This window comes from Geospiza fortis, unplaced genomic scaffold (genome assembly GCF_000277835.1).
Source record: "Geospiza fortis unplaced genomic scaffold, GeoFor_1.0 scaffold583, whole genome shotgun sequence".
NCBI classification, from domain to species: Eukaryota; Metazoa; Chordata; class Aves; order Passeriformes; family Thraupidae; genus Geospiza; species Geospiza fortis.
In genome coordinates, this window is record NW_005054588.1 from 488,825 (window position 1) to 514,062 (window position 25,238).

At 39.2% G+C, this 25,238-nt stretch overlaps 1 protein-coding gene across 1 annotated transcript; it reads left to right on the plus strand.

Moving 5' to 3' along the window:
- The first annotated feature begins 8,299 nt into the window (after nt 1-8,299).
- IAPP (islet amyloid polypeptide) lies at nt 8,300-12,890 on the plus strand. Its single transcript, XM_031064416.1, has 3 exons — nt 8,300-8,384; nt 8,523-8,657; nt 12,701-12,890. The coding sequence occupies exons 1-3, from the start codon at nt 8,305-8,307 to the stop codon at nt 12,888-12,890; spliced, it is 405 nt and encodes a 134-aa protein (XP_030920276.1). The 5' UTR covers nt 8,300-8,304.
- Nucleotides 12,891-25,238: the final 12,348 nt, after the last annotated feature.

Sequence of the window (25,238 nt, forward strand, 5' to 3'; positions counted from 1 at the left end):
CCTTTCTGGGCACTCTGGACTCAGCTCAGTCCTAAAGGGTGTGAAACATCTGAGGGGAAGATGCAGGATCTTTTGGGAACCAGGCACCTGTGAGCACAGCTTTTCTACAAACATCTCATTTTTGAAGCATGGGAAATTTTCCTAGGATCCCCTGAAATAGATACTCTTCCTCAGCAAGGTTAAAGTTGCATGAAATATACATCCCCTTTTGGCAACAAAAATTAAAGTGCTTCAAATAACAGTGTAGCTTTAAGAGTTTCTGATAAAAAATACCTCACCTCTATGGTGATAATTTCTACAGTTCTTTCAACAGTGGCTTTTTTAGCTTCTACAAATTGTTATGAGTGTGATAAAAGGCAGCAGGATGATGTATGACTTAAAGCAGTGGGCTGTAGCGATCCACAGCACCATGAAGATGATGCCTGCTTATGACAACATCCTAAAAAATAGTTTAAGAAAGTGTTAGCCTCTCGTTTACATGAAGCATGAAATGTACTGTTGACATGAAATGATATATGACATTGTCAACACTGCTCATTTTTCAACACAATATCCTAAGCACAAAAGAACACAATTGCAATAAGAATGTGGGGATGTGAGAGCTGCCTAAAATGAAAAGAGCCGTTTGCAGCCCATGGGAACTCTAACAAAATGAAAGTTAGTTAAAACTAACAAAAACTAGTTAGAAAAACTCCCCAAAACTTTCACTTTTGTTAGTGAAAACTAACAAAATCAAGCCTACAGTCACTAGAATCATGGTCACTATCCAGAGTGGAAACATGTAGGAATCCTGCAAATCAAGAAAAACAATAATAATAAAAAAGACTACCTATGCAGACAGTAGTTTATGGAGCAGAAAATACTCTGAAATCAAAAGCAGAATTCAAGATACCCACTCTAAATGAACAGTAGGTATCCAACACCTGTGGATTTTAGACACTTCTCCTGAGATCTGTGCCTCTCTCTTGCTCTGCACAAGGCTCTTTTCTCAATCAAATGCCTTTCCCAAGGTGACTTTTCAGCTTTTTCCCATTGAAATGTTATCATTCATAGGCACAATGAGTTAATATGAAATTATTTCAAGATGTTAATGACTGAAAGGATCCAGAGCCTCATTTTTCCCCCCTTCACAATAATGCCATGCTTTCAATTTTCCACTGAGTGTTTGGCTCAATAACCATTTATTGTAAAAAAACACCACCTTTTGGCCTAGCCATGTCACTTGTAGCTCCTAAATTATTTGTGAGAGCTCACATTTAAGTACTGACTTTTTACACCATTCCTGAATTCTATTATCAAGGATGAGCTCAGCCAAAAGTGGATTTGCTGCTAAATGGAAGGAAACAGCAATATTTGGTGTAAAAGAAATTCCCAAAAACAGACCAAAAATCCACTACATGTTTTCAGATGCATATGCTAAACTTCTAATGAATTTTTAGGGATTTCTTACAGACACTTCCATGTACCTCTTCATGTTCCTTGCGCTTATCAAAGGTTTTTCTCATCTCCAAGCAGAATGAAAAGGTCAGGTCTTGCACTCACACACACAATGATTCAGGCATGCTGTAAATCCAGCCCTGCTGCACTTCTTCTTGAAGAACGGCTATGTTATTTTGCAGCTAGGTGTGCTGGCGTGCCATAAATAAATTAATTAATGTTTCATGGTATTGGCAACGTAAATTCTCCTACGTCAGCTCACAGACTGCATCTACCCTTGGTGAAAAATTATTATGAACATGACTGATCCTCAGTTCAGCACAAGCCTCCCTTTTTACACAGCAGGGAAAATGCCACTATTAATAGCAGAGCTGTCAAGACAGCATCATCTAAAAGGCTCAGAGTGTTTCAAGACAAAGCCACATTGTCATCCTCTTGCAGCAGTTTGCAGAGAAGAGAAAAAAAAATCTGATTTTTTAAAAGTGGGATAGTTTAAAAGAAAACTTAGTTAAAAGTTAGGCACTGCCTCAGGTGTGGAGGGCTGGCATGAACCTGCGTGGAATTCTTTTGGAAACCAGCAGTTTCTCTAAGAGGTGACTGATTTCCTTTGCTTTGCATTTCCCAGCGATTCACCTGCAATGGAACAAATCTGGGCAGCACAGAGGGTGGCTCCTGGTCTCACTGCACCTTTGCAGATGCCTGTGCTCTTTATCACAGCTGCTGGGGTGGGGACAAAGGGATGGAGAGTTCTCACAGTTACTAAATCAGAAGCTGCACTTCCACACATGCCTAATTCCTCTTTTTTCCCCTAACAGGAGCATTTAGGGAGACTTCATTCTGTCATTTTATAGAGATGGGATGGCCAAATTGAGGCCTTCCAGGACCTGGAGGGAGCCCACAAGAAAGATGGAGAGAGACTATTGACAAAAGTATGGAATAACAGGACATGGGGGAATGGCTTCACACTGACAGAGAGTGGGTTCAGGTGGGATACTGGGGAGAAATTCTTCCCTGTGAGGGTGGTGATGCCCTGGCACAGGCTGCCCAGAGAAGTTATGGATGCTCCATTCCTGGAAGTGTCCAAGACCTGGCTGGATGGGGCTCTGAGCACCCTGAGATAGTGGAAGATGGCAGGGAGTTCGAATTGGATTAATTTTAATGTCTCTTCCAACTCAGGCCATTCTATGATTCTATAATTCAATATATTTACACTGTCCTTCCTTTCAGCAAGGCTTTTTGTTCTGCTTTGAAGAACACATGAATCCAACACGTTAGAGAACTCCCTGCACTATGGCAGAAGTGGCAGGTGTACATTCCAGCAGGATCTTGGGAACCTGAACACCTTTTTCTACATTAATTGCTATAGAAAATGACTGAAGAGAATTAGCACAGCAGGAAGCAATGGCTGACTTGGTTTACCAGAAAGGAAGAACAGTTTTCCATTCCATATTCCCATTTACCATCAGCACTGTTTAGAGCCCTGAGAGTGATATTGGTAACCAAAAGGGAGTCCTGCTTTTGCTTTTAACTTCTGTAAACAGGTTGCAGGAGAGACAGGGGAAAAGAAAATCAAAAGTTAAACCTTCTTTTGTATTCAAAGGTAAATTTTTGGATGCAATTAAAACTCTATAAACTGTAAGTAAGAATGGCACTAGGAACTACAATTCCCCAAGCACTGGGATGTCAGTTCTGCCTTTTCTGATCTAAACATGGAGTTTATTTCCCCTGTTTGAGGGATTCCCAGCTACAGGCACTGATTCAGCACAGGCTGCTGAGCTCATTCTCACAGCAATCATTAGCCAGAGTCCTTGCAGGCTACATCATTGCTCTGTCAATGGCGTGAGCTGAGTAACAAAATACATCATAAAAGTTGGTTTAAAATACTCCTGACTACCCAAATTACTCCTTTTCATTTGCTCATCAATCCCATGGATGGACACTGTTTATTTCTGAATCATCTTTTTTTCCTCTGGGGGAGAAATGAGTAACTTTCCACTTCTTACCTCTCAGCTGCTTCTTACATATTTCTTCCTCAGGTTTAACATCACTTTTGGGATCAACAGGAACAGCTCTTTGTATTTTTATCAGCACTGGAATAGCCCACATGCAACAGGGGTAACAAAGAAAGTTGTGCTAAAAGCATATTTAATAAAACACTATTTGAACAAAGCAGTTACACACAGCAGAAAGTGCTAACAGTAGAAAAATCAAAACTCACACACACCAGAAAGTGCAAGCATTGTGGTTTGCAAACAAGAAATACTGGGAAGAGAACATTATAGTCAGAATTTTCAGACTTTGCCGTCCAAATGTAAAAATTTAGGGAACAATCAAGGTTCCTATCATTATCACTAGTCTAGAGTGATTTTACACTCCCTCTGATGTTCCACATAGTTTTTTAGCTCACAGAATTCACAGAATAACTAGGTTGGAAGAGACCAACTAGTCACAATAGTGCTGCAATAGTGTCCTGATAGTCAGGACAATCCTGGATATTTTAGGACTTATAAAATGACAGCAGAAACCTGATTTACTCTTACTATTTCAGATTTCGCCATATAGGGTACTTCGACTTTTTCAGAGGTGCTGGCACTATCAGTGAAACCTCCTTTTTATGCTTTACTTTTGGTTTTTTGGGGTTGATTTGCTTGACTTTTGCACCTTAATTAAAAAAAGATTGAAAGGCTACTGAAATTGCTATAAACAATTGCATTAACCATTGTGCTCACTCACGTAACAGCTACAAGCTGTGACACAGGCACAGCTCTGTGTCATTACTGGGAATATTTACACTGATGGATGGTAATGCTGCTGCTGTTCTGATTGCTGGTTTATTCCAAAAACTGAAATAAGTATTGAAATTGTTGAAATTGTAAGTTAATGACTAAACCTTTCCTTTTTCCATTTTGGTACAACAGGCCAACTCATCCACGAGTTATTCCCACACTTCCAGCTCCTGGTAACTGAGCAGCAGGGGAATTTACTGGAGCCCTCTGCCTCACACAGCTGTGCAGCAGCTGGGGAAGTGCCTGCACCAGGGAACGTGGCTCTGACACTCCCAAATGGGGGAGATGCACCCATTAGCAAGAGTCTTAACGTGTCTTATTAATGTTATTAAGCAAATGTAGAACTCAGCCATTAAAAGTGGGAACCAGCTGCCCAGCAGGTGCCAAGAGCAGCCTAAGAAAAAGATGTCAGTAAAAGGGAGACAGCCTTCAATCTCTCTCAATAAGAGAGTTGAAGCACCCCTGGTGGAATTAATTTAATTTGCATTTAGGCACCCACAATGCAAACATCTGCACCTGAGTCACCCAAGGCTGCTTTTGTAGGCAGGAAGGAGAAACAGGCACAGACATCTAAGCTGGTTTAGACTCCTGCATGGGAACAGGCACTGGGATGGTCTCTGCTCACCTGGCATTGGGTGACACAGGTCCCACGTGTCCTGGGGGGGACAGGAGAGCAGCAGAACCTTGAGACAAGGCTGTTCCCTGTTCCTCTGCTGCCAGTGCACAGCATGGGCAGCATTTTGCAGCTCCAGACACTGTGTAGGCAGCTTCCAGAAGGAATCAGGGAACTGGGAAAACATCTGCTGGGTTGTTTCTGAGCCTCAGCTCTGGTGTCACCCTCTTATAGGCATAATTCTTTAGACAAATCTTTGCATAAAGACTTAAACACCCATAAAAATATCTAACATTACCATTACTGCTCAGAATAGAAGTGATCACAGATTTCTTTAATGAGAACACTTGATTTTCTTTTTCCTTAGGCTGATACAACACAGGTCAGAGAACTCTGTGTTGTCAACAGGTGAATGTTGCCATGCACAGGAATAAAGGGTTTTTTTCTAAGATCAAGGTTAAGGAACCACTTATTTTTACCACCTCAGTGGTAAAAATAGCTTTCCAGCCACTTAGTGAATGGCACTGACTGGAAAGTATTTAGTGCCAGCATCTTGAAATTCGAGTTATGAACTGTTCAGCTGTCAAAGAAATTTGACAATTCAATATTCCATTCCTGTTTGTGCAGGAAAACACTACTCCTGCTTATAAGAACTTGCAAAACCTTACTTTTGTAAGGAGCAGCAAAACCTTACTTGTGTTAACTTTACATGTGACTAATTGCTGGATAGACTCCTTGCTGACCCTGCCAAGATGCTGTGCAGCCCAGGAGGCTGGCAATGCTCCTGGGACATCATGAGCCCACTTTCATTTCCACAATGCACTCAAGAAGCAGCCTTTCTGTTCTTCTCTCAAAGCATTAGTGGCTCCTCCCCAGTCTACTTTGCAGGACAGCTGCAATTAGAATGTGGGATCAATATTTATTTGAAAATTGGTATTTCATTTTATTTCTCTCGAGCCATAGCTTGATTCAAGTTTGATACAGAAGCCATTCACTTAAATGCCTTAAAACAGAAGAGATTCTGAGGATTAAGCGAAGTCTTTTAAAATCTTAAACACAAACTTATCTATCCATTGTTTTTCAGGATTTGAAACATCTCTCACCCAGGCTGAGCATAAAGACCTCTGCTGTGTGTCAGTGGCGCACAGACCTCTTTCCACCCAGGAAAAAGCACAATAAGGCATTTTCGAGTTCAACATCCAAGCAGGGAAGATTGGCTGATGTCAATCCCCAGGCAAAGTCCCTGTATAATTGTTTTTCAGCACAATACTATCTCTGTAAAAGGGGTTTAATCATGCCTTCATTTCAGAGGAGTGAAACTGCCACAGTGAAATTAACACCAGAATGTTATTTCATCACAGTCAAATTCTACAGTGAGTCTTTGGAGAGATAAACTTGTTTGAGATGTTGCACAGAACTTACTGTCTTGGTGAAGATAAAATACTGCACTTACTTCTCTTACACTGGGACTGTCCATCCAGAGAGGGAATATCAGGAACCTGGTGAAAAGAAATATATGATCATATAAACACAGAGAAAAAATATCCAGCAGTAACACCCTTAAAAAATAAATTAAAAAAACCAACCACAACACACCAAAAAACTCCAAAGCAACATCTACAACAATCAAGAAAATATTTTGTCACTTTCTAGAGCCTCATTTGCAGACTGTTGTAATCAAATTGAGAAGTTACTATCCCAGCTAAATAGTCCTTCTGTATTCACCTCGAGAAGCCTGAAGTGAGCCAGGACTGGAACTTGAGCCATTGCAAGGGAAAGCTGCTACTACAGACTAAACCAACAAAGAAGGGGGTTTGCAGCTCAGGCAATGCTCTTGGCACTGAAGCACTCCTGAACTCTGAATTCCTGTTCTTGGGGATAGAAAAGATGCACATGGTAACTTCTCATCACACAGAACTTTTGCTCAGCTTTTGTGCCAGAACCTTGTCCTTTATAAATAATTAAAGACCTGTTTTTCAAAGGCATTGGGGTACCTAGCAAAGTTAAGGAAACAGAGGGGGGAAAAAATTGATTTGCCTAATTTCCACTGAAATCAGAGATAGATGGTTCTAATCTTGAAAATCTGCAATTAAGTAATCCATTGTATCATGTAATCTGTATCCTTGGAAATCTGCAATTAAATAATCCATTGACACTAGATTTAGTCTATTAAAAGCTGTACATTTTTCCCTGAACCATACTCAATGCATGCTAGAGAAATAAATTTCCACAGGTAGTTTTATTCTGACATTTCCTGGCTTTTCAATCCTAGTCTTTGCCTCCTGAAGAGTATTAATTGACTCAATTTTCACACACGACAAAGAATCCACCTGTGTTAGTAAAACATGAGATTTTACATTCATAGTGACAGAATTTTCATTCACATTTAGACTTGACTGTAAAATGTACATGATTTCTACCATGTTACCCTGAATGAGAACTCTAGCTGTCAATTTAAACAACTTTCACTCTTTTCTTATTCATCATACAGCTTCTCTCCCTTCAGACACCTTTTCCTCCTGATCTATATTCTGCAGCAAACCTCCACAATTTTAACTCTTCCATCTTTTCCTGAGATATGTTTTCCTGCATTTCAATTACCAGTGGCCTGGAGTTTCATTTGCTCTGTAACTTTTGTTACCTTATTTAGCCCTTGAAAACACCCACAGGGAATATTACCTCAGCAGCTCATCAGAGCTGTAAAACTGAGGCTCCATTTGTGATGCACAGGATGCTGCTGCAGCACCTTCAGCAGGGCATTCTGCGCAGCCCAGGTGAATATTTCCCGATGCTCTAGTGCAATAATGACCCACCTGCCTCTGCTCCTCTCTGGGGCACTCTCTGTCTACAGGCACTGGAACTAACGACAGTCTCTCTGTGCTGCCTGATGTCAGAGCTGAGAAAGGTGTCAGGGATATATAAGAGGCAGAAAGGAAGAGGGAAAAGGATTCTCCAGAGCTAGGTGCAAGCGTGGAATTGTTGCATGCACACTTCTTGCTAACCCAGAGGGCTCGCTGGCTTCTCCAGTTGCATCTGTGGCCACAAAAAAGGTAAATAACTTCCTTTTTCTCTTACTTCACCTGCAGTGCAATAGATGTGCTTTAAAAAGCACAATATTATTAATAAAGAGGATTTTTCAGGAAAAGGCAACTAAGACAACTTTAAAGTAAACTGCACTGGGGACCAGGATTTGAGACGGGGATGTGTCAGGAAATGCAAACCAGAGGTAAGGGATAGGATTGAAACTGCGGGATGGAAAATGAGCATTTATTCCTGAGATCTGTATTTCTGAGACTGAGTTGTGCCACTAAACTTGAGGGGATCATTTTTCTCACTCCAGCCTGTGAAAAAGACTAGCTGCTCTTGATTTAGGACAGAATGGGCATCAATAACAGGACATGCTGAGGAGTATTTGGGTCAGCTTTCAGTTTTGAATCATTGTTCTTTGCAGAAAGTTTGGCAGGAAAGATGTGCAACCTAAAGCTGTCAGTTTTCTTCATTGCACTTTCTGTCACTCTGAGCTGTTTGGAAGCTACACCTATTGAGAGGTGAGTAACAAATAATCATGTTTATTTCTCTTTAGGGAAAAGGGGGTTCACATAATTCCATGAGTTGCTTTTGCTTTCATGTCTCAAATGTTATAAAAATAGAGTTATTCAAGCTCACTGTTTTATTGTTGCTCAAAGATTACTGTCTGTGGCTGATGATCTATCTGATGGTACTTCCAAGAGACAAGGATGGATGCTGCCTGTAATGTCACAGAATACACTCCCCGGACTCAGTGAGGAGATGCCAGAACAACCAGCAGCAAAGACTAGAAGGTATTGATTTTCCCTTCTTTCTTCCAACCATATCAGATTGAACCATGGAGCAAACTTTGTTCCAGTAGTACCCTGCTACTTGAGAGACTTCAGTTGTTTTTTCTCAAAAAACTATTTCTATTAATAATATTATTATTATCTATTTTATGTATTATTATTTATTTATTGGTTTTATTTTATTTATTAATGTTTATATTTATTATTTTATTATTCAAATACTAAATATTTCTAACTAGATAGAGTTTACTGATACTAAAATACTTCTGCTAAATAGAGTTTGCCTGTAAGCATAAAGATCAGCTTTTCTTTAACATAAAGATCAAAGCATTCAGGGTAGAAAGTGAAATCCAGGGACAAAGTTACAAATCATTTAATCACCTTGCAATTATAACACTTTCATAAATTCCAAAGGCTGCAAATACTACATTACCTTGAGAAGAAAGGTGTATTTTGCAAGTGCCTTCCTTTTTAAAAAAATTGTCAGATTTCCAAGCCTGAGGAAGGAAAAAAAAAGAAAACATACCCTTCTTAATAATACTACTGCTCTGCTACAATGGAATTTTTTTATAGTATAAATGCTTTCAGTAATTAAGCAATTTTTAAATCACAGAATTAAATATTAATTTAATCTCGGGAAGAAGGAAAAGAAGAAATTGGTTCTGAAAGAATTTCACTTGTCTGAAAAAGATTCTCATTTATATATTAATAAATTCAATTTCAGGCAACTTTTTAACAAATAAAAAACAATTCAAGATTTATTAGCTATTTGTACTAAAAGATAAACAGCACTGAACTATTCCACTTTTCACAGAATCATCAAGGTAGGAAGGGAGCTTCAAGTTCATCTAGTTTTGTCAGGCTTTTGAGTGAATTTCTTTCAATGACAATTCTGTTATAAATGAATTCAGTAAATACATATATATATATGTTTCCTGTTCCTCTCTCTTTGAATATATATTTAAAAAATACTATTATATGAAAAATTTTATACCTTCAGAAGTATTTTTATTACAGAGATGAAGTTCTCACATTTTTATGGATATCACTTAAAAAAACCATACAAATCCCTCCAAAATAATTGTAATATTCAAACATAAGGCATCACTGTGAGGAGTGTGGTATGCCTTATCTGCTTTTCTGGGGCCTGGAACCACGTCTCACTCGGTGAATTTTCTCCTGGCAGCAAATATTCATTTAAAGCTAAAGGGCTGGTGGGTTCAGCCAGGCTGGACATGACATAGGAACCCAGCAGCTCCAGGAAGGGCTGGAGTTTTCAACTTGGTTTTGTAGCTTTAATGGAAAGGAGAATTCTGGCTCCGCAAACAAAGCAGGACCTCTGGGAGAACCAGCTGCTGTTTGAATCTTGGATGTTAAAGGCTTGATTAAAACCAGTAGAAATACCCATGAAAGGCAATGAGAGGTTATATAAAGCCCTGTACAACAATTTTCTTTTAATGCAATTACACATTTAAAATATTAATTGCTTAAAAATCGCTGCAAATCTACTAATGAATAACCAGTATAATACAGACATTCCTTTCACAGCTGCTATTCCACTTGGATTCTCAGATCAACACAAATAACTTCAAAGGTTATATGACATTTTAGAGGATAGATTTCGTAATCAGTAAGCAAAGGAACATATTGGTAACTGCTCAGAGCTTGAAACTGGGATATTGTTGCTCTTCACAGTAAATTTTAGCCACAAACTGGTGCCTAATGCATGCCATATCAGCATGAAGAAACCCAAGAAAATAAGCAATAATTCAGTAGGCAATCTCAGCAAGCAAGTATTTCTGTCTGAAGGAACAACACAGCAGTCTAAGGAACAAATTAAAAAACCCAAGCTTTCTCAAGCTAACCATTTTATTACAATTTTAAAAAAACCCTCATGCTACATAAATTTTACATGGAGTTCTGTAAATGGCCTGTTGGCTCAGATCATAGAAATTTTTTTAGATATAGATTACTCCTTGGACACTCTTTTAAAATATCATTCGGCAAAGGATTCTCTCTCACCACAACAGAACTTCCAAGTTGCTTTTTTGTTCCAAAAAAGATGTGGCAGTTTAGTCAGAGCTAAGTGCTAGAGACAGAGCTAAAAACCCTCCTTAGTGGTACTGCTACCTGGCACCATGATATTGTCTGAAAAATCCCTTCACCAGGATTTCTTCTCCTGGGAAGCTGGGAAGTTTCAGCTTCTCCCTGTTTTGCTGCTTTGGCAGGTGATTTGGAGATTGTTTATCCAGCATGTGAATGGTTTTCATTTAATGACCAATCATGGTCCAGCTGTATCGAGGTTCTGAGGAGTCATGGGTTTTCATTATTCATTCTTGTGAAGCCTTCTGACGTATTCTTTCTCTTTCTTTAGTATAATTTTAGTACAGCATTCTTTAATATAATATCATATCATATCATAAAATAATAAATGAGCCTTCTGAGAATTTGGAGTCAGATTGTCATCTCTCACCTCGTCCTGGGGACCCTCACAAACGCCACAGCTACCTCTCATGAGATGTGGGGCAGATGGGAGAAAGCCTTGGGGTTTAGCCCACTTGTGTGGACTGGAATATTACCAGTCCCTTCAGGTAGAGCAGGATATGATTCTGTGGAAACACGAGAACTAAATGAATGTTAGTGATCATCATTATGTTAGTAATCCTCATGATATCAGCAAGAGCTCTAAATAGATTTAGAAGTTCAGCTGCAAGTTAAACATTTAGTCAGAGCTTTCACTTAGTGTCTTACCTATACTATCATTACAGGTTTTCTGGCTGTCATAAACTGCTGTGCAGGATATCAATAAAAACGACATATGACTGTTCAGGTCTCTGCATTTGAATAACCCCCATCATTAAAAGTGATAATAGCACCCAGCACAAGGATTTTTTTCAGGCACAAAGTAGGTGGTGGGAAGATTCTAATGTTCTGTATTTGTGCACACATTAAAAGAACTCCCACATTAGCAGAGCTGAAGTGGCTGTGAGAAGCAGCACACTTGATTATCACATTCGTATTTTCTTAAAAAATCCCTTCACCCAGGATTTTCCTGCTGGGAAGCTGCGAAGCCTCAGAGAAAAAAAGAAAAACAATAATTATCTGATTTGCTTCTCCTGTCTTTTGCTGCTTTGGAATGTGTTTGGAGATTGTTTATCCAACTGGTCATTGTTTCATTGGTTTCATGTGAATTGTTTTGACTCAATGGCCAATCAGGGTCAAGGTGTGTCAGGGTTCTGGAAAGATTTACGAGTTTTCATTATTGTCTTTTTAGCCTTCAGTAAGTATCCTTTCTGTATTCTTTAGTATAGCATTCTTTAATATAATATAGTATCATAAACAATAAATTACCCTTCTGAGAACATGGAGTCATGTAGGAATCCATAAAATCAGAGGGTTTGGGGAAAGCTGCAAAAAACAGGCCTCAAAGACAGCAGAACTGTGATTAGAGCTAAGCAGTAGCCATGAGATTTGTCAGCAGAAACATTATGCAGAATGTAGAAAAGTAAAGACAAATAGAACAATTGTCTGTGTATTAATGCTTGTCAGGAGTAACTCCTTAAGCTACAGAAAAGTTTATCTAGCAAGATATTAGGAAGTTCTAAGCTTAATAATGGAGCTCTGTGCATTGTGTTTTAAGGCTTACAAGCAGGTATTGTATTCTAAATAAGCCAGCATTTTTTTAACCAAAGGGACGTGTGCCTACAGTGGTTGGATAGAACTACTGTCAATGTGCTTTTGCTTTGTGTGATTGGTCAAAAAAAGTATAAAGTAAGTTGTATCATCGAGTTCTCGGTCTGCTGCTTGGGATGTGAGCTGCTAGCATCTTCCCATTGTCATAACCATGGAATGAGGCTGTTTCTGGAAAACAAAACAGCTCAAGACATGTTCCCAGCAGTCCCATCCCATTTGTGATTTGTACACAGCCCCTGGCTGGCGATAGAGTCAGATTCATCATTCCTTCCTTCATCTGGGGGGAACACAAATCCACCACTCCATTGTTCATTTCTTGGCTTAACCCTGGCTCTCTGTGCCCACCCTGGCAGCCACCAGCTGGAGAAGAGGAAGTGCAACACGGCCACGTGTGTGACCCAGCGCCTGGCCGATTTCCTGGTGCGCTCCAGCGGCAGCGCGGGGGCCCTGTACCCCCCCACCAACGTGGGCTCCAACACCTACGGCAAGAGGGACACGCCAGGGCTGCCAGGCACACAGCCCCACAGCCACGCACTGCTCTAGGGGCTGCTGAGAAGTTCATTTTTAATGTGTCAACAACCTCTTGGTGGTTTGTTACTTGTACAGTCTTAGCAGTGCCTTGTTTTCTCTGTGTGTGTGGTTTATGTTCACCATTCTGCTGTGCAGGTGCCATGACATGCATAGGCTGCTCTTTCAACTCCATTGGAGCTCCAGAAATCTGCTTGGGAAATCCATTTGTAAAAATCCACCATGATAATAAATGGAAAAGTAATTGCAACGAGGTTTTTTTAATCATTATTATTATTATTATTAAAAGGATGAAAAAATAAACCATGATGTGTATGTCTTTATAAAGTTCCTAATTAAAGAACAGCGATTCTTCTTAATTAAACAAGAACAAATTAACAAGAACAAATATGTTCTTAATGGAGAACAACAAGTATCAGAATGCTGGCAAAAGTGATGTCCTAATGAAAGTAAAACAGAGGAGTCTTCTGGTTCTGAAACATCTACAGCATCTTGTTTTGTACAGCTGCAGGAACAGCTAGATGAGAAAAGATGCTGCATTGTGCACCATGATTATGCAATTATGCAGTTTCCTGACTGCTCTATGTTCACTATAGCATGCCATAAGCAAAGAAACTGGTCTTGCAGCACAGACTTCTGTGCCTGCTTTAAGAATTTGCAGTTCTTATGTAAAGATGATATCAGTAAAATGTAAGCATTTTAGGTATTAAAGTTGTCTAATGTTTCTGCCAGCTTGAGATGCTTTCCATCCCAGTTAATTTTGAGTTATGCTGCACACACACTCTGTGCTTAATTTGTGTTTCACTTAGAATAGTTATGTTCCAGAACACAAACTAAGTGAGAGGAGGGCTCTGAAGCGCCACTGTGATGCTGTTTGTGCAGAGGAGCCACAAAGTGAAGCCTTTCCTGGGGGTCGTGCTGATCCCCGGCTGATCCCAGCCTGGAATTTGAGCAAAGCTTTTGTATTTTCAGCCACCATTTGACAAACCCAGCAAAGCTCAGGCTGCCCATGCACAGGGCCAGCGCAACTGGGGACATCCATTTCTGCCTTCTGCACTCCTGAATCTGCTGGGTTTGATACCAGCATCTGTTTCATGTGGCCAAACTATTCCAGAAACACTGAAAGATGGAACTCTATCCCAAATTCAGTGAAAGCACAGAGAGAGAGAAGACGGGACCATCTCACCTGTCCCCAGCTCCTGTGTCTAGCCAGCTGTCAGTGCTCTCCAACTATTCGGTGGAGGAAGAAGCTTCTTCCAACTCATCCCAGCTTAGACATCTATTTTAGGATGGGATTAATCACTCCTGAAGTGCCTCTATTTCTTCCTTGCTGATAGAGAGTGTCTAGACAATTAGCTGAAAACGAGCACTTAACTTTCAGATAACTGGAGTTAGTGACAGGAATCTCACCTGCATTCGGCATCAACTGCTCAAACTAAAATCAAAGGGAAAAAAATTGGTAAAAAAAACCCCACACCACCAACACTTCAGACTCCAAACCACCTTTTACTCTGACCTATGTTAGTAAATTCATCAGTCAGAGCAGCTTGAGAAACTCCCCCAGCTTTCCTGGAGAACACAGCTCTGCTCCCCTTCCTCTGAGAAGAAGGATCTAGCCATAACAAGCCTGAGAAGGGATTGAAAAAATATAAATTAATAATTAATTTATAAAAAACAATTCTAATAATATTTATTAAATAAATAATTAAAAATAAAATATTTTTAACATGGATATTTAATTAATAGTAAGCATTTAAGCACTGCTTCATCAGCTCTGCAAACAGCATAACCAGAATTTTCAGAATACTTAAGAAAAAAAAAATGCCTCTGTGCATTTTTTAAAATCCCAGTATGTATTTCTCAGCTTCTTTAGGGATGTAAATATTACTTGGGAATCCAGCCTTACATAGCTTGGGTTCTTTTTCAATTCATCTTTCAGAGAACATGCAAGCAGACAAAAAATACAAAAAGAAGAAAATTAAGAATACAGGCAATGTGATAAAAGTGGCTATATTCCCTTTAAAAAACTAAAAATGCTAAACCTCTGCTTTTTAGTATGTTCTATGAAGTTGTGTTAAAAAAAAAAAAACAGAATAAGGACATAAGATTGAATTTCATTGAATGAGAAGGGGAAGAGTAAAAGTCATCAAACAAGCAAAAGGATTGTTAGAAAAAAAAAGGATTGTAGGAACATGAAGAATGTTTTAAATGGAGTAGTGGGCCCAAGGGTCTAATATTTCTTAGGAACTATGACAGCTTCATAAAAGACAGGATTTATATTTTCTCATGATTAATAGAGTTGAGGAAAGAAATTGATTTCACTTGTAAAAGCTTAGGCTAAAACTAAGAAAGCACACAGTATTCATGAAACATAAAATGTATTTTCCTGAACAGCAAATTTGGAATTAATAGTTTCAATTTCTATTAAAGAAATTGGCTATTTTTCAAATAAATAAGTCTCTTGATGAGACTTTTAAACACCAGGCTGCCAAAGCTTCCATTTACTGGGAAGCTTTAATTTAATGGAATTAGTTATTAGAAAGTATGAATTTTACTGAATGGCTTTCACTATTTGAAAGGTAATGTATTGGTACCCTGAATAAAATCCTTTTCCTGTACTGAATATCTTCAGCAGCTGCCATCTTCAGCCTCCAGATTTGTACTGGCTTTGAGCCAAGGAGCTCATTTACAAGTACAGCTTGGCAGGTGTGGTGGACTCCTTGTTCCCAGTTACAAGGTTTTTTTACAATTTTTATGATTTTACATTTACAATTTTAAAATTTTACAGTTTTGTAGTCTGAGTTGGTTATCCCACAAAACAGGGACAGCTCTGCATCCTCCTGCTGTGCAAAGAGCAAAAAGCTGGGTTTGGGAATGGCACATCTCCCTGTCCTATACAGAATAAGGGCTGAAGTCGCACGAAACTGAATCTCTCTATGGGATGTGACAATTTCTGTCCCAATCATCCTGCTCTGTTTTTCTGTTATCTCTTTCTGTTATCTCTATTTTCTGTTTTCCCACACTCAGAAAAAATCCCACACTGAAAAAAACAAAATATTTTTGTGGAGCTGTGTAAGGTTCCAGAGCCAGGCTCAAACTCAGAGCTGAAATTCACCATTTAAACTCAGCTTCAGGTTAGGCACACAAATCTGGATTCTCTAGTTTTCCTGAAAACTTTAGACAAATTGGTTTCCAGCTGCAATTGCTATGAAAACTATTGATCCTTTATTAGATTCAGTTAAGAATTCTTACTCTGACTAAAAACCTACCTTAAAATCAAAATGTTAACAAAAAAAGTCTCAATCTAGCAATCATACATGCCACGAATGCTAAAAGTCATGTCATCAAGAGCTCACTAAAGAACAAGTCAGTGATGATAAAACAATAGTTAAAATTGCTGTTCATTGTGCAAAACATTATCTCCTTGAATGCTAAAATACCTGAATAAAAAGCAAAAACTCAAATGCATTTTAATCCTAACAATAGGGCTGACTTGAGTAACAATCATGCCATAAAGTCACTATTTCCTAGAAATGCTTTTAAAAATACAAAATAGGTTTAATTACTCAAATTAAGACACTTAGATCTGCCCCTACTGTAATAACTTTTTTCCTCTCCACCTTAAAAGACTCTCTTTGATCCTGCATTAGAAACAATGAAACTGTTTCTTACAGGCTCTTTTACAATATCCTTAATGTAAATAATTATAGCACAGGTAACCTGAGATCTGCTGCAGAACAGCTAGGAACATTTATCATTTTGCTTTTCAAAAGGGATTAATATACTCGAATGCATCAAAATAATTGGAGTTGTAATAAATAAGTCATTACCCAAGCAAATTTAAATAGCTGAAATTAATTTTAAATGAAGTGCTCCTCAATAGGATTATAATAGCATTAAACCCAGAACATACTCATTATTATTTACACTCCCAACAGAGGCAGATCAGGTTTTTTCAAACAGAACCAGTCCTTATTCATTGAGCAGCCCCTTTGGAAGGAGCCAAAGTGGGACTTGCTTCCACTGGGGGAATTGTGCTAAAATTTCAGCAGCCTGTGATTGATTGTCAGTGCAGCACTGAGGAAGCTGAGCTGTTAGCTCTCAGAATATGGGGCATTTTTAAAGATCATTCATTTTAAATATCATTCTGTGTTGCATGTCAAACTAGCCATGTAACAGAGAAAAGGATTTTTTGTAATTTGTCCATTTGTTTCTTTTACAGAAGGAAGAAAGAAAGGGGTCATGAAAGTGGAGGTGGGGATACATAATGTTAAAGTTGCAAGACACATAATTTCTTTCCCATGATCAGTAAGCAACTGGCAGCCAGTTTTTTATTTCTAAATTGCCTGCTGTGCTATGGTACAGGAAGGAGAGAGGAAAAACCAAGATTGTGGGGCAGAGTATTCTTTGTCTCAGAGAAAATACAAATCTGAAGCAGCCTGAGGCAGCAGGGGATGGTCAAGAGGACCTTCAGAGGAAAGATTTTTTCCTTTTTTTCCTCTCCCCTTCTTGTTTTGGGAAAGTTTGAAGGGAGGAGAGAATCGGTGAACTAAACATTGCTGTGAAAAGCGCAGAGCACAGACAGGAAGAGATAACAGAATGTTTTCCAAATCTGCACACAGAGCCAGCTTCACACAGACCCAGTCACAACAAAAGCCTGACCTGAGTGTACAACTCAAGCATCATGCACAAATGTGGATTCATCTAGTGAGCACATGGCAACATCCCACAAAATTTTGTTTTCCAACACTGAGGCCAAACCCAACATTTTGAAGAAGAGGGTGAACACAATTTTGTTGCTTAAAAAAAAAATTTTAGCCAAAAGTCAGAGACTTTCAGGCTTGTATCAGAATTTTCAACCTTAAGGAATCTTTATTCTCCTACAAAAGCATTCTACCACATTCAGGCAGGGATTTCATAATTCCTTTAACAAACTGGAGGGCACGTATTTCTGGTGTGATTTCTCAGAAAAGTAGTAATTATGTTAAGATCACTATCAAGCCATGCAGCACAAATCAGAATCATGGGTTATCCTGAGCTGGAAGGGACCCACAGGGATCACTGAATTCCAACTCCTGGACCTGCACAGGACAGCTCCAAGAATCCCAGAGCATTTTCCAAATGCTTCTTTCTACAAAACCTGTCTAGAATAAAACATTAGTAAACCAGGAAAGAACTTGAGTCAATTTAAAGCCCCAAAGCAGAGTTATTTCAGATCACTTGCATCACTAATAAAAGCAAACCTGACGTTTGTGGGAGTTCTGCAGCAAAAGGGCCTTGGCACTCAGGACATTTCCAGCAGAACCTGTGTACATCCGTGTGCATGCACAGGGTTAAACACAGCACAGCACAAAACCCTGCAGCTTCAGGTAAATAGGAATTCCCTCTTTGCATTTCATTTGTGGGAAAACACACTGAAGTTCCCAGGTTCTGCTGGGCCTCAGCTGACTAACCCAACATTTTATTATTTATAAATAATAAATGCAAAATATTATTTTATAATAAATATTGAAATTTCTTATTTTGTTTATTATTATTTAATAAAAATAAAATGTATTGCTTATAAATAATAAATTTATAAAACCCTGCCAGAGCTAATATTACAATTTATTTCATATCTTTTTGACAAATTCTTTTTGTCAAAATTTTCTATGATGATTGCCAAAAAAATAAGAATATCGAAAGAGTTTTAAATCAGGACACATTATTGCCTGCTTTGGGAAGTGGGGAAGAGTGAGATAAGAATAATTTATTAATTTATTGTGATCACTGGCCTTGCAGGTAAAGTAGGAAAAAATGGAGGATAACATGATTCAACTCAGGAGGCGCCTAATCAGCAGCCTGGAAAATATGCCAGAGATGTAAGTGAAAACAGAGAACAGCTAACGTTCTACAGGATGTCTATAGGTGGTAGAGCTAACTTTTACATTTTTGAGACCAAAATGCATCTCAGGGACTCACCAGCCCAAGCAATAACACTTTTGGCTGACTCTCGGGACTCAAAGAGGAGCATAAGCTTCGGACAGGATTTCTACACAGGAACTAGCTTCATTCTAGAGGTGAAAATCTCATTTTCTTCATTCAATCATCATAGTAGGCAATAAGTTTAAGTAAAGGCTGGAGGATTTAGCCTGCTGCTGCTAAACATTTACAGAAAGAATCAAGACTGTGCACATTTAAAGAAATTGTTTTCTTTACCCTCAATTCAGCATGGCAAGAAAGAGACACAAGTGACATCAACCAATGGCCATAAATGTCACTGCTTGTATATTAGACCATATTTATTGATATATGCTGGAAGGGACTGGAGATTGGGTGGGTGACTAATGCTTAGGGCATAAATTGCTGAGAGGAGAGAACTAAACCTAACTGAACTTCCTCCTCACACAAACACATCTGTCACATTCTGATAATATGAACTGCAGTTCTAATCAAAACTGAGCTGAACAATGGCTTTTAATCCAAATATCTGCATCCAGTGCATGTTCACTCACCAAGCAGGACTCCTGAGTTTGTTGGCTTGTATTTCCACAGAATTAAAGAACTAGAATTAATCTCTGTGGCATTAGCTTTTCTTGTGTCTGCCATATCCCATAAAATCTCTTTCCCCCCCGTCAAAGTTTGCATAATATCTGATCACTGGAATCAAAATATCCATCAAATGAGTTGCCACAGATTGTGAACTTTGCAGTTTACATGCTACATGTGCCTCACAATCTCTCTCTGAAATATCTGTTGGAAAATGGCCTGGTGTTTCAAACTGAAAAAGATAAGCTAAAGACTTAAAGAAATTGTGTACCTGCCTCATCATTTTCCACGGTGTTTCACTCTCAAACCTATTAAACACTGCTAAATAAATACTGTTAATAAAGAAACACTTTTAACTATTTCACTGCGGCTGTAAGCAGGCAAGAAGGTAGACATAAAAGTTACAATGGTGCTGTGAATATGTTTATAAAGCCAGTTTCTTTGGGTAACATGTTTTGCTGTCACTACCAGCTTGGATTTTTAGAGTGCTGTGGAATTCTTCTCTGCAAAACAGCAACTTTGATAGTGAAATCTGCACCAGCCTTCAGACTTTTCAAAGCAAAGCTGAGTAGCAAAGTCACACACACCACATATCAGGCAATGTTTGGAAATGAAGACAGTCCCAACAAAGCCTGAGTGCACAAGCAAAAGATAAAGCAGGTATGTTTTCTCAAAGGATATATCACAGAATATCACCCATTATCATTCTCTGTTTAACCCTTTATTGAATCTGCTTGTGTCAGTCACTTATATACTCTTTAAAGCTCTGTTGTTCCCCCCACTTTCTTTTATAATATACATATATAATAAAATTATAACACTTTTACTTTTCAATGCATTATTTTTGCATTATTATTATTATGCACTTTTCAATGCTATTGCTGCAACCATAGAGCTCTGCCATTACACTTATCTATGCTGTGCCAAATATGCAATAAATAGATGTAAGAGAGCTTTTCCTGCTGGAATTTTCCCTGCTCTCCTGGCCTGATGGGTTTCTTTTTGAGCTAGGTCTTATGAGCTCTGAGAACTTCTCACACCCCAGATAGCCCAGCCACTCTGAATGGCATAAAATTAGTAGGGTGGCTTTTGAGGTAGTGTTGCAAACAGAAAAATATTTAATAAAAGATAAAATAATAAAGTTCTTGTAGAGAAAAACTATATTTTATGGGCCTTTAAACTACGTAACTATACTAGTTATGGGCAAGAGGCTTTTTGCTCCTGCTAAAACACACCATAAAATTAATATTTTTTTTTTGTTCTTTTCTTTTTCTAGTGAATTACCTAGGTGGGACTTCTTGTTCTATGTCTAATTGGACACCTCAGGTCTGAGGTGAAGTCTAAAAGCTCCTATGAGGTGTTTTTGTACTAAGTTGGGAGAGAAACTTTTGGGCTTTTTTGCCTTTTTAAGCAGACAAAGAATAATTTAGTTACTCCAATAGAGAGCATTTTCCTACACGGGCCCCGCAGCCTCTTGCCCCAAACCCTTCTAGAGAGCCATGGCCACTGTCCTGCTCTGCTGCATCTCAGCACAGCCATGCCACCTGAAATCCATAAACCACCTGAAATCCATAAACCACCTGAAATCCATAAATCAGGACCTCCTGGAACAGCATCCTGCAGCTGCTGCTGCCCAGGGAATCACAGAAAACAGAGCTGGCCAGACTGGCTGCACACCTGAATACACTCACACAGCTGAATCCCCACACAAGTGAAATACGACCCAAAGGAAAGGGAAAATAGCATTTTTCTAGTGAAGCCCAGACCTGCATCGATTTCCACAGATGAGGCTCAGCCTGAGCTGCCCAGGGAATGATTGCCCTGAGCCTGTGCTGTGACAGGAACATGAAAAGTCACTTCTGGTGGGAACCCAGTGCCCTTCTCACCTCCCCACGACCAAAACTGACCCCTTCCCCCCTTCTACCTCCACAGCAGCAGTTCCTCAGTGCAAGGCATGGGTCACCCACACTCACCCCTGCTCCAGCTGGCTCAGAACTGGCTCAGGAAGGGCTACAGCCCCCTCTCTGCCCCGAGTTCCTCCCTCCCTCCACACCCAGGTCCCCTCTCTCCAGCAGAGCAGCTCAGTGCTCCAGCTGCTCATCTCTCTTTCAAAGAAAACTTAGGAATAAAAGCAGCTGGGAGGCAGGAAGACAGCCAAGTTTGTTTGCCCTTGAAAGGAGGTGGTCACACACAGAGAAAGGCAAAATGCACAGAGAACTCCTGAGGAAATAAATCCACCCTGCTCTCCCCTCTGCATTAGTCAAAAGCTGCACAGGCTGGGCAGCAAGAGACCATGGTGGGTGGCAATCCTCAGGTACATTTCTTTTGTGCTTTTTCAGCACGTGCAGAGGAAGCCCCAGCCTAAGGGCACACACATTGCCAGGAGGAAACACCTCACCCATGGGCCAGGGTTCCCTCTCACTGTGTGTAAAAGTCAAACTGAGTTTCACTTAGTGCCAGAAACCTCCTCAGAATATAATGGCAGCTTCTATAAGCAACAGGGTCAGCAAAGAAGGCTTAAAGGAAGTTTCAGAGACAAAACATGACCATACATACATGTGTGCGTTTACAATAATACCCACAGGTGACTCCTGCAAGCCAGCAGGAGTATATTTCTACAGAATTAAACTTTTGGAAAACAGAGAAGACGAGGGCTAAATACTTGTTGAGCAGCAAAAATGGTTTTTTCCTGAGGTCACCCCTAAAGTGTGAAAAACTGAGTCAGAGAAGCCTGGTTACCCAGCACGTTCCCTTGAAAATCTCAGATGCTGGCAGTGCTGGAGGCTGTGAGGTGAAAGGCAGGGACACCTCCACACTGTGAACCCTCTGGCTGAGGGGAACAAACCTCCAGGTGGAGGACAAAGCAGAGAGGGAAGCACACTTTAATTCTCAGCATGCTTGTGCTTCATCCAGCAGGGCTCCGAGATACTCTTCCATTTTTTGAGTATGCAAATTGAATCATAAAGTTTCCTTACTGAACTAAGAATCCAGTTAATAACAGATTTGCTACAGGTTAACAGACTGATTCCCTGAGTTAAATACCAGCAATGAGAGCCAACATAACCAATTAATAAGGGTCAAGCTGTATTAAATACAGGGCAAACAATAACTCTACAGATTTCTGTATCTGATGGCTACAGATTTCAAAGGAGCACAAACCAGCACAATTAGCGGAAAGGCTGAGCTGGGGGAGAGGAGGTAGGAAATAATCAAAATTCTATCACAACAAAAATAAAAGCCTCTGTGAATGTAAAAAAAGGTGGGGGGGAGGGGAAAAAAAGGAAGAGGGAAAAAAGGTAAAAAAAGGAAAAAAAAAAAAAAAAGAAAAATTAAGAAAAAATAAAAGAATAAAGAAAAGAGAAGACAACAGCTACTCAGCCCCTCAAGAATCTCCTGAAGTGCCACTGAGATCAAACAGGAGGAAGGGCTGAAGGGTTCTCAATACTGTGATGTGCATCCTTTCTGGGGCATGTGAAGAATTAAAATACCTCCTAATATTGTTTAGGTTCAGAGCTTACATTAGGCATAGGAAAAGAAGGCAAAGAAGAAGAAAAAGCACTGGGCAATGAAATGATAACAGAAGTTATATATAGCTCTTAGCAGAAAGAAGAAAATCATATGAAAAGTAAGTGAGCTAGAGAAAGGAGAAGTTAATATAGGAGAGAAAAAAAGAAAAAGGAAAACAGGCTGAAATTGAGAACAGTAATCTAGTTCTTCAGCACACGACCTGGAGAACAGAAAGATACTCCAGAGGCTGTTTTTGTACCCTGAATACCCACAGCAAGGACAAGAAATTTAAACTGGACAAGACATTCAATGGATAAAGAAAGTGCTAATCAGAAAACTCATGAGCAATTAACTAAGGCAAAAAAAAAATCCATTCACACTGAGCTCTGGAAACAAACAAACAAAAAAATGGTGCAAGCACCACTCCAGTGAGCCAGGGTTTGGAAATAAACAGAAATATTTCTACCACGGCCCAGCATACACATTCCTCAGCCTTTCCTCACAGGAGCAGTGTCCATCCTTCTGATTCTCTTGGTGCCTCCTCTGGACTTGTTCCTGCTTTAGCAGGTGCTGCTTCCTCTTTCTATCCCAAAAACCATGAAAAATCTACATGGTGCATCAGCACTCCTGCAACCCATCACTCTGACAGACTGCAGCCACTTGCTGCAAATAGTAAATAAATCAACTCTTTCCTGCCTGAGATTCGGAGCAGGATTCAGGCACCAAATGGGCTGCAGGACAGCAAGGAAATTTTCATCACAAAATGTATTATTATAATGATAATATCACTTATTATTTATTATGATGTTTGATCTTCAGTTACCTTTGAGTAACCTTTTTTCACCAAAGATACACCTGGGATTGTAAGCCTCCAATCCATACAGTCAACAATTAACAATCATTGGATTTTTAATTGGTTTTTAAAATACTTTTCAAATGTTCACAAATAGTATCAGCATATTTCATTTATCAGCAGCACTCTCTGGCTATACAGCTTATTGCTATACAATATGCTATATGTTTATTTTCTAACACAAACTATTTCAAAAATACTCCTGTGAATGTATGCTGTGGTAAATCACATTTCTAAATTGACCTGTACTTAAACTGCGATGAAACTTTTATAAAATGTGAATACTTCTTCCTCTGAAAAATGTGATTATTAAGCAAGGGCCTTAGGGTGCCCAACAAAGTCAACAAGTGTTTTGCTTTTGCTTTAAGCCACACAATTCTCTTATTATTCTCTGCACTGAAAAGAACAGTGTTTGCTGTGTCAACATAGCAAATGTCCAACAGTAAATACTGGAGCATATGAAATAGCAGATTTATTTGTCAAAATACTTTTGAGGAGAAAGGCTTGTTTGTGGATGTGAAAAGACCAAGGGACACTTTCCAGTGTCTCACTTTTGGTGGTAATTTTAAAGAATAATACCTAAATAAGGTAAGCACTCTCAGAATCAGGTTGCAAAAGTTGTGCTATTTAGCAACCTTGCATTTTAAAAAAATTAATATATTGAAAAGAAAGGAAAATCACAGCTCATTTAAAAGCAGAAATCTGTTCCTTGACTGTGTAAACGAGGGTGGCTTGCAGCCAGAAGAACTGTGATGCTTACATTCCTGACTCACTCCTTCATTTTGCTACCAGTAAATCCACAGGCATTCTGTGTTTACTGGAGAATATTTTCCAAAAATGATAAAAAACAAATGCAAAAGTTGTCTGTAACTTGAAAGAGGCTTTCTAAATGTGGATTTTTCAAAGTTAATGCCCATATTATTCATACTTACATAAGCCCCCATGTTCAGATCCCAACAAGGTGATTGTTAAGGTCAGGCTTTTTCTGTCAAACAAGATTTTGATTTTAAAACTAGATGAACATATTTATAATTTCATGAATTCTGCCCAGAAGATAGGGTCATGCTGACCTTTTCAGAGAAATTATATGACAAAGGAGAAAGTGATCCTGATAGCATCGTGCTACTAGAAAAAAAATCACTTTCCAAAACCTTCATCAAGCTCAACCTCTGATGCACCAACAGAGAGTTAAATGATAAGAAAATGAATCATCAAAAGAGACTGATGGAAAAAATATTGCAGAAGAGTTTCTCCCTCTGCAAATGACAGAGAGAGAGAAAGAGAGAGAAAGAGAGAGAAAGAGAGAGAAAGAGAGAGAAAGAGAGAGAAAGAGAGAGAAAGAGAGAGAAAGAGAGAGAAGTTATGCAGTCAGAAAGCAAGAGGCCAGAAGGCAAAGTGTGCTTTTCTTTATGTGCAGCATTTTGAAGGGTGGATGTATACTGTCCACACTTGCTCAGAAAAGGAAAATTTGTTTA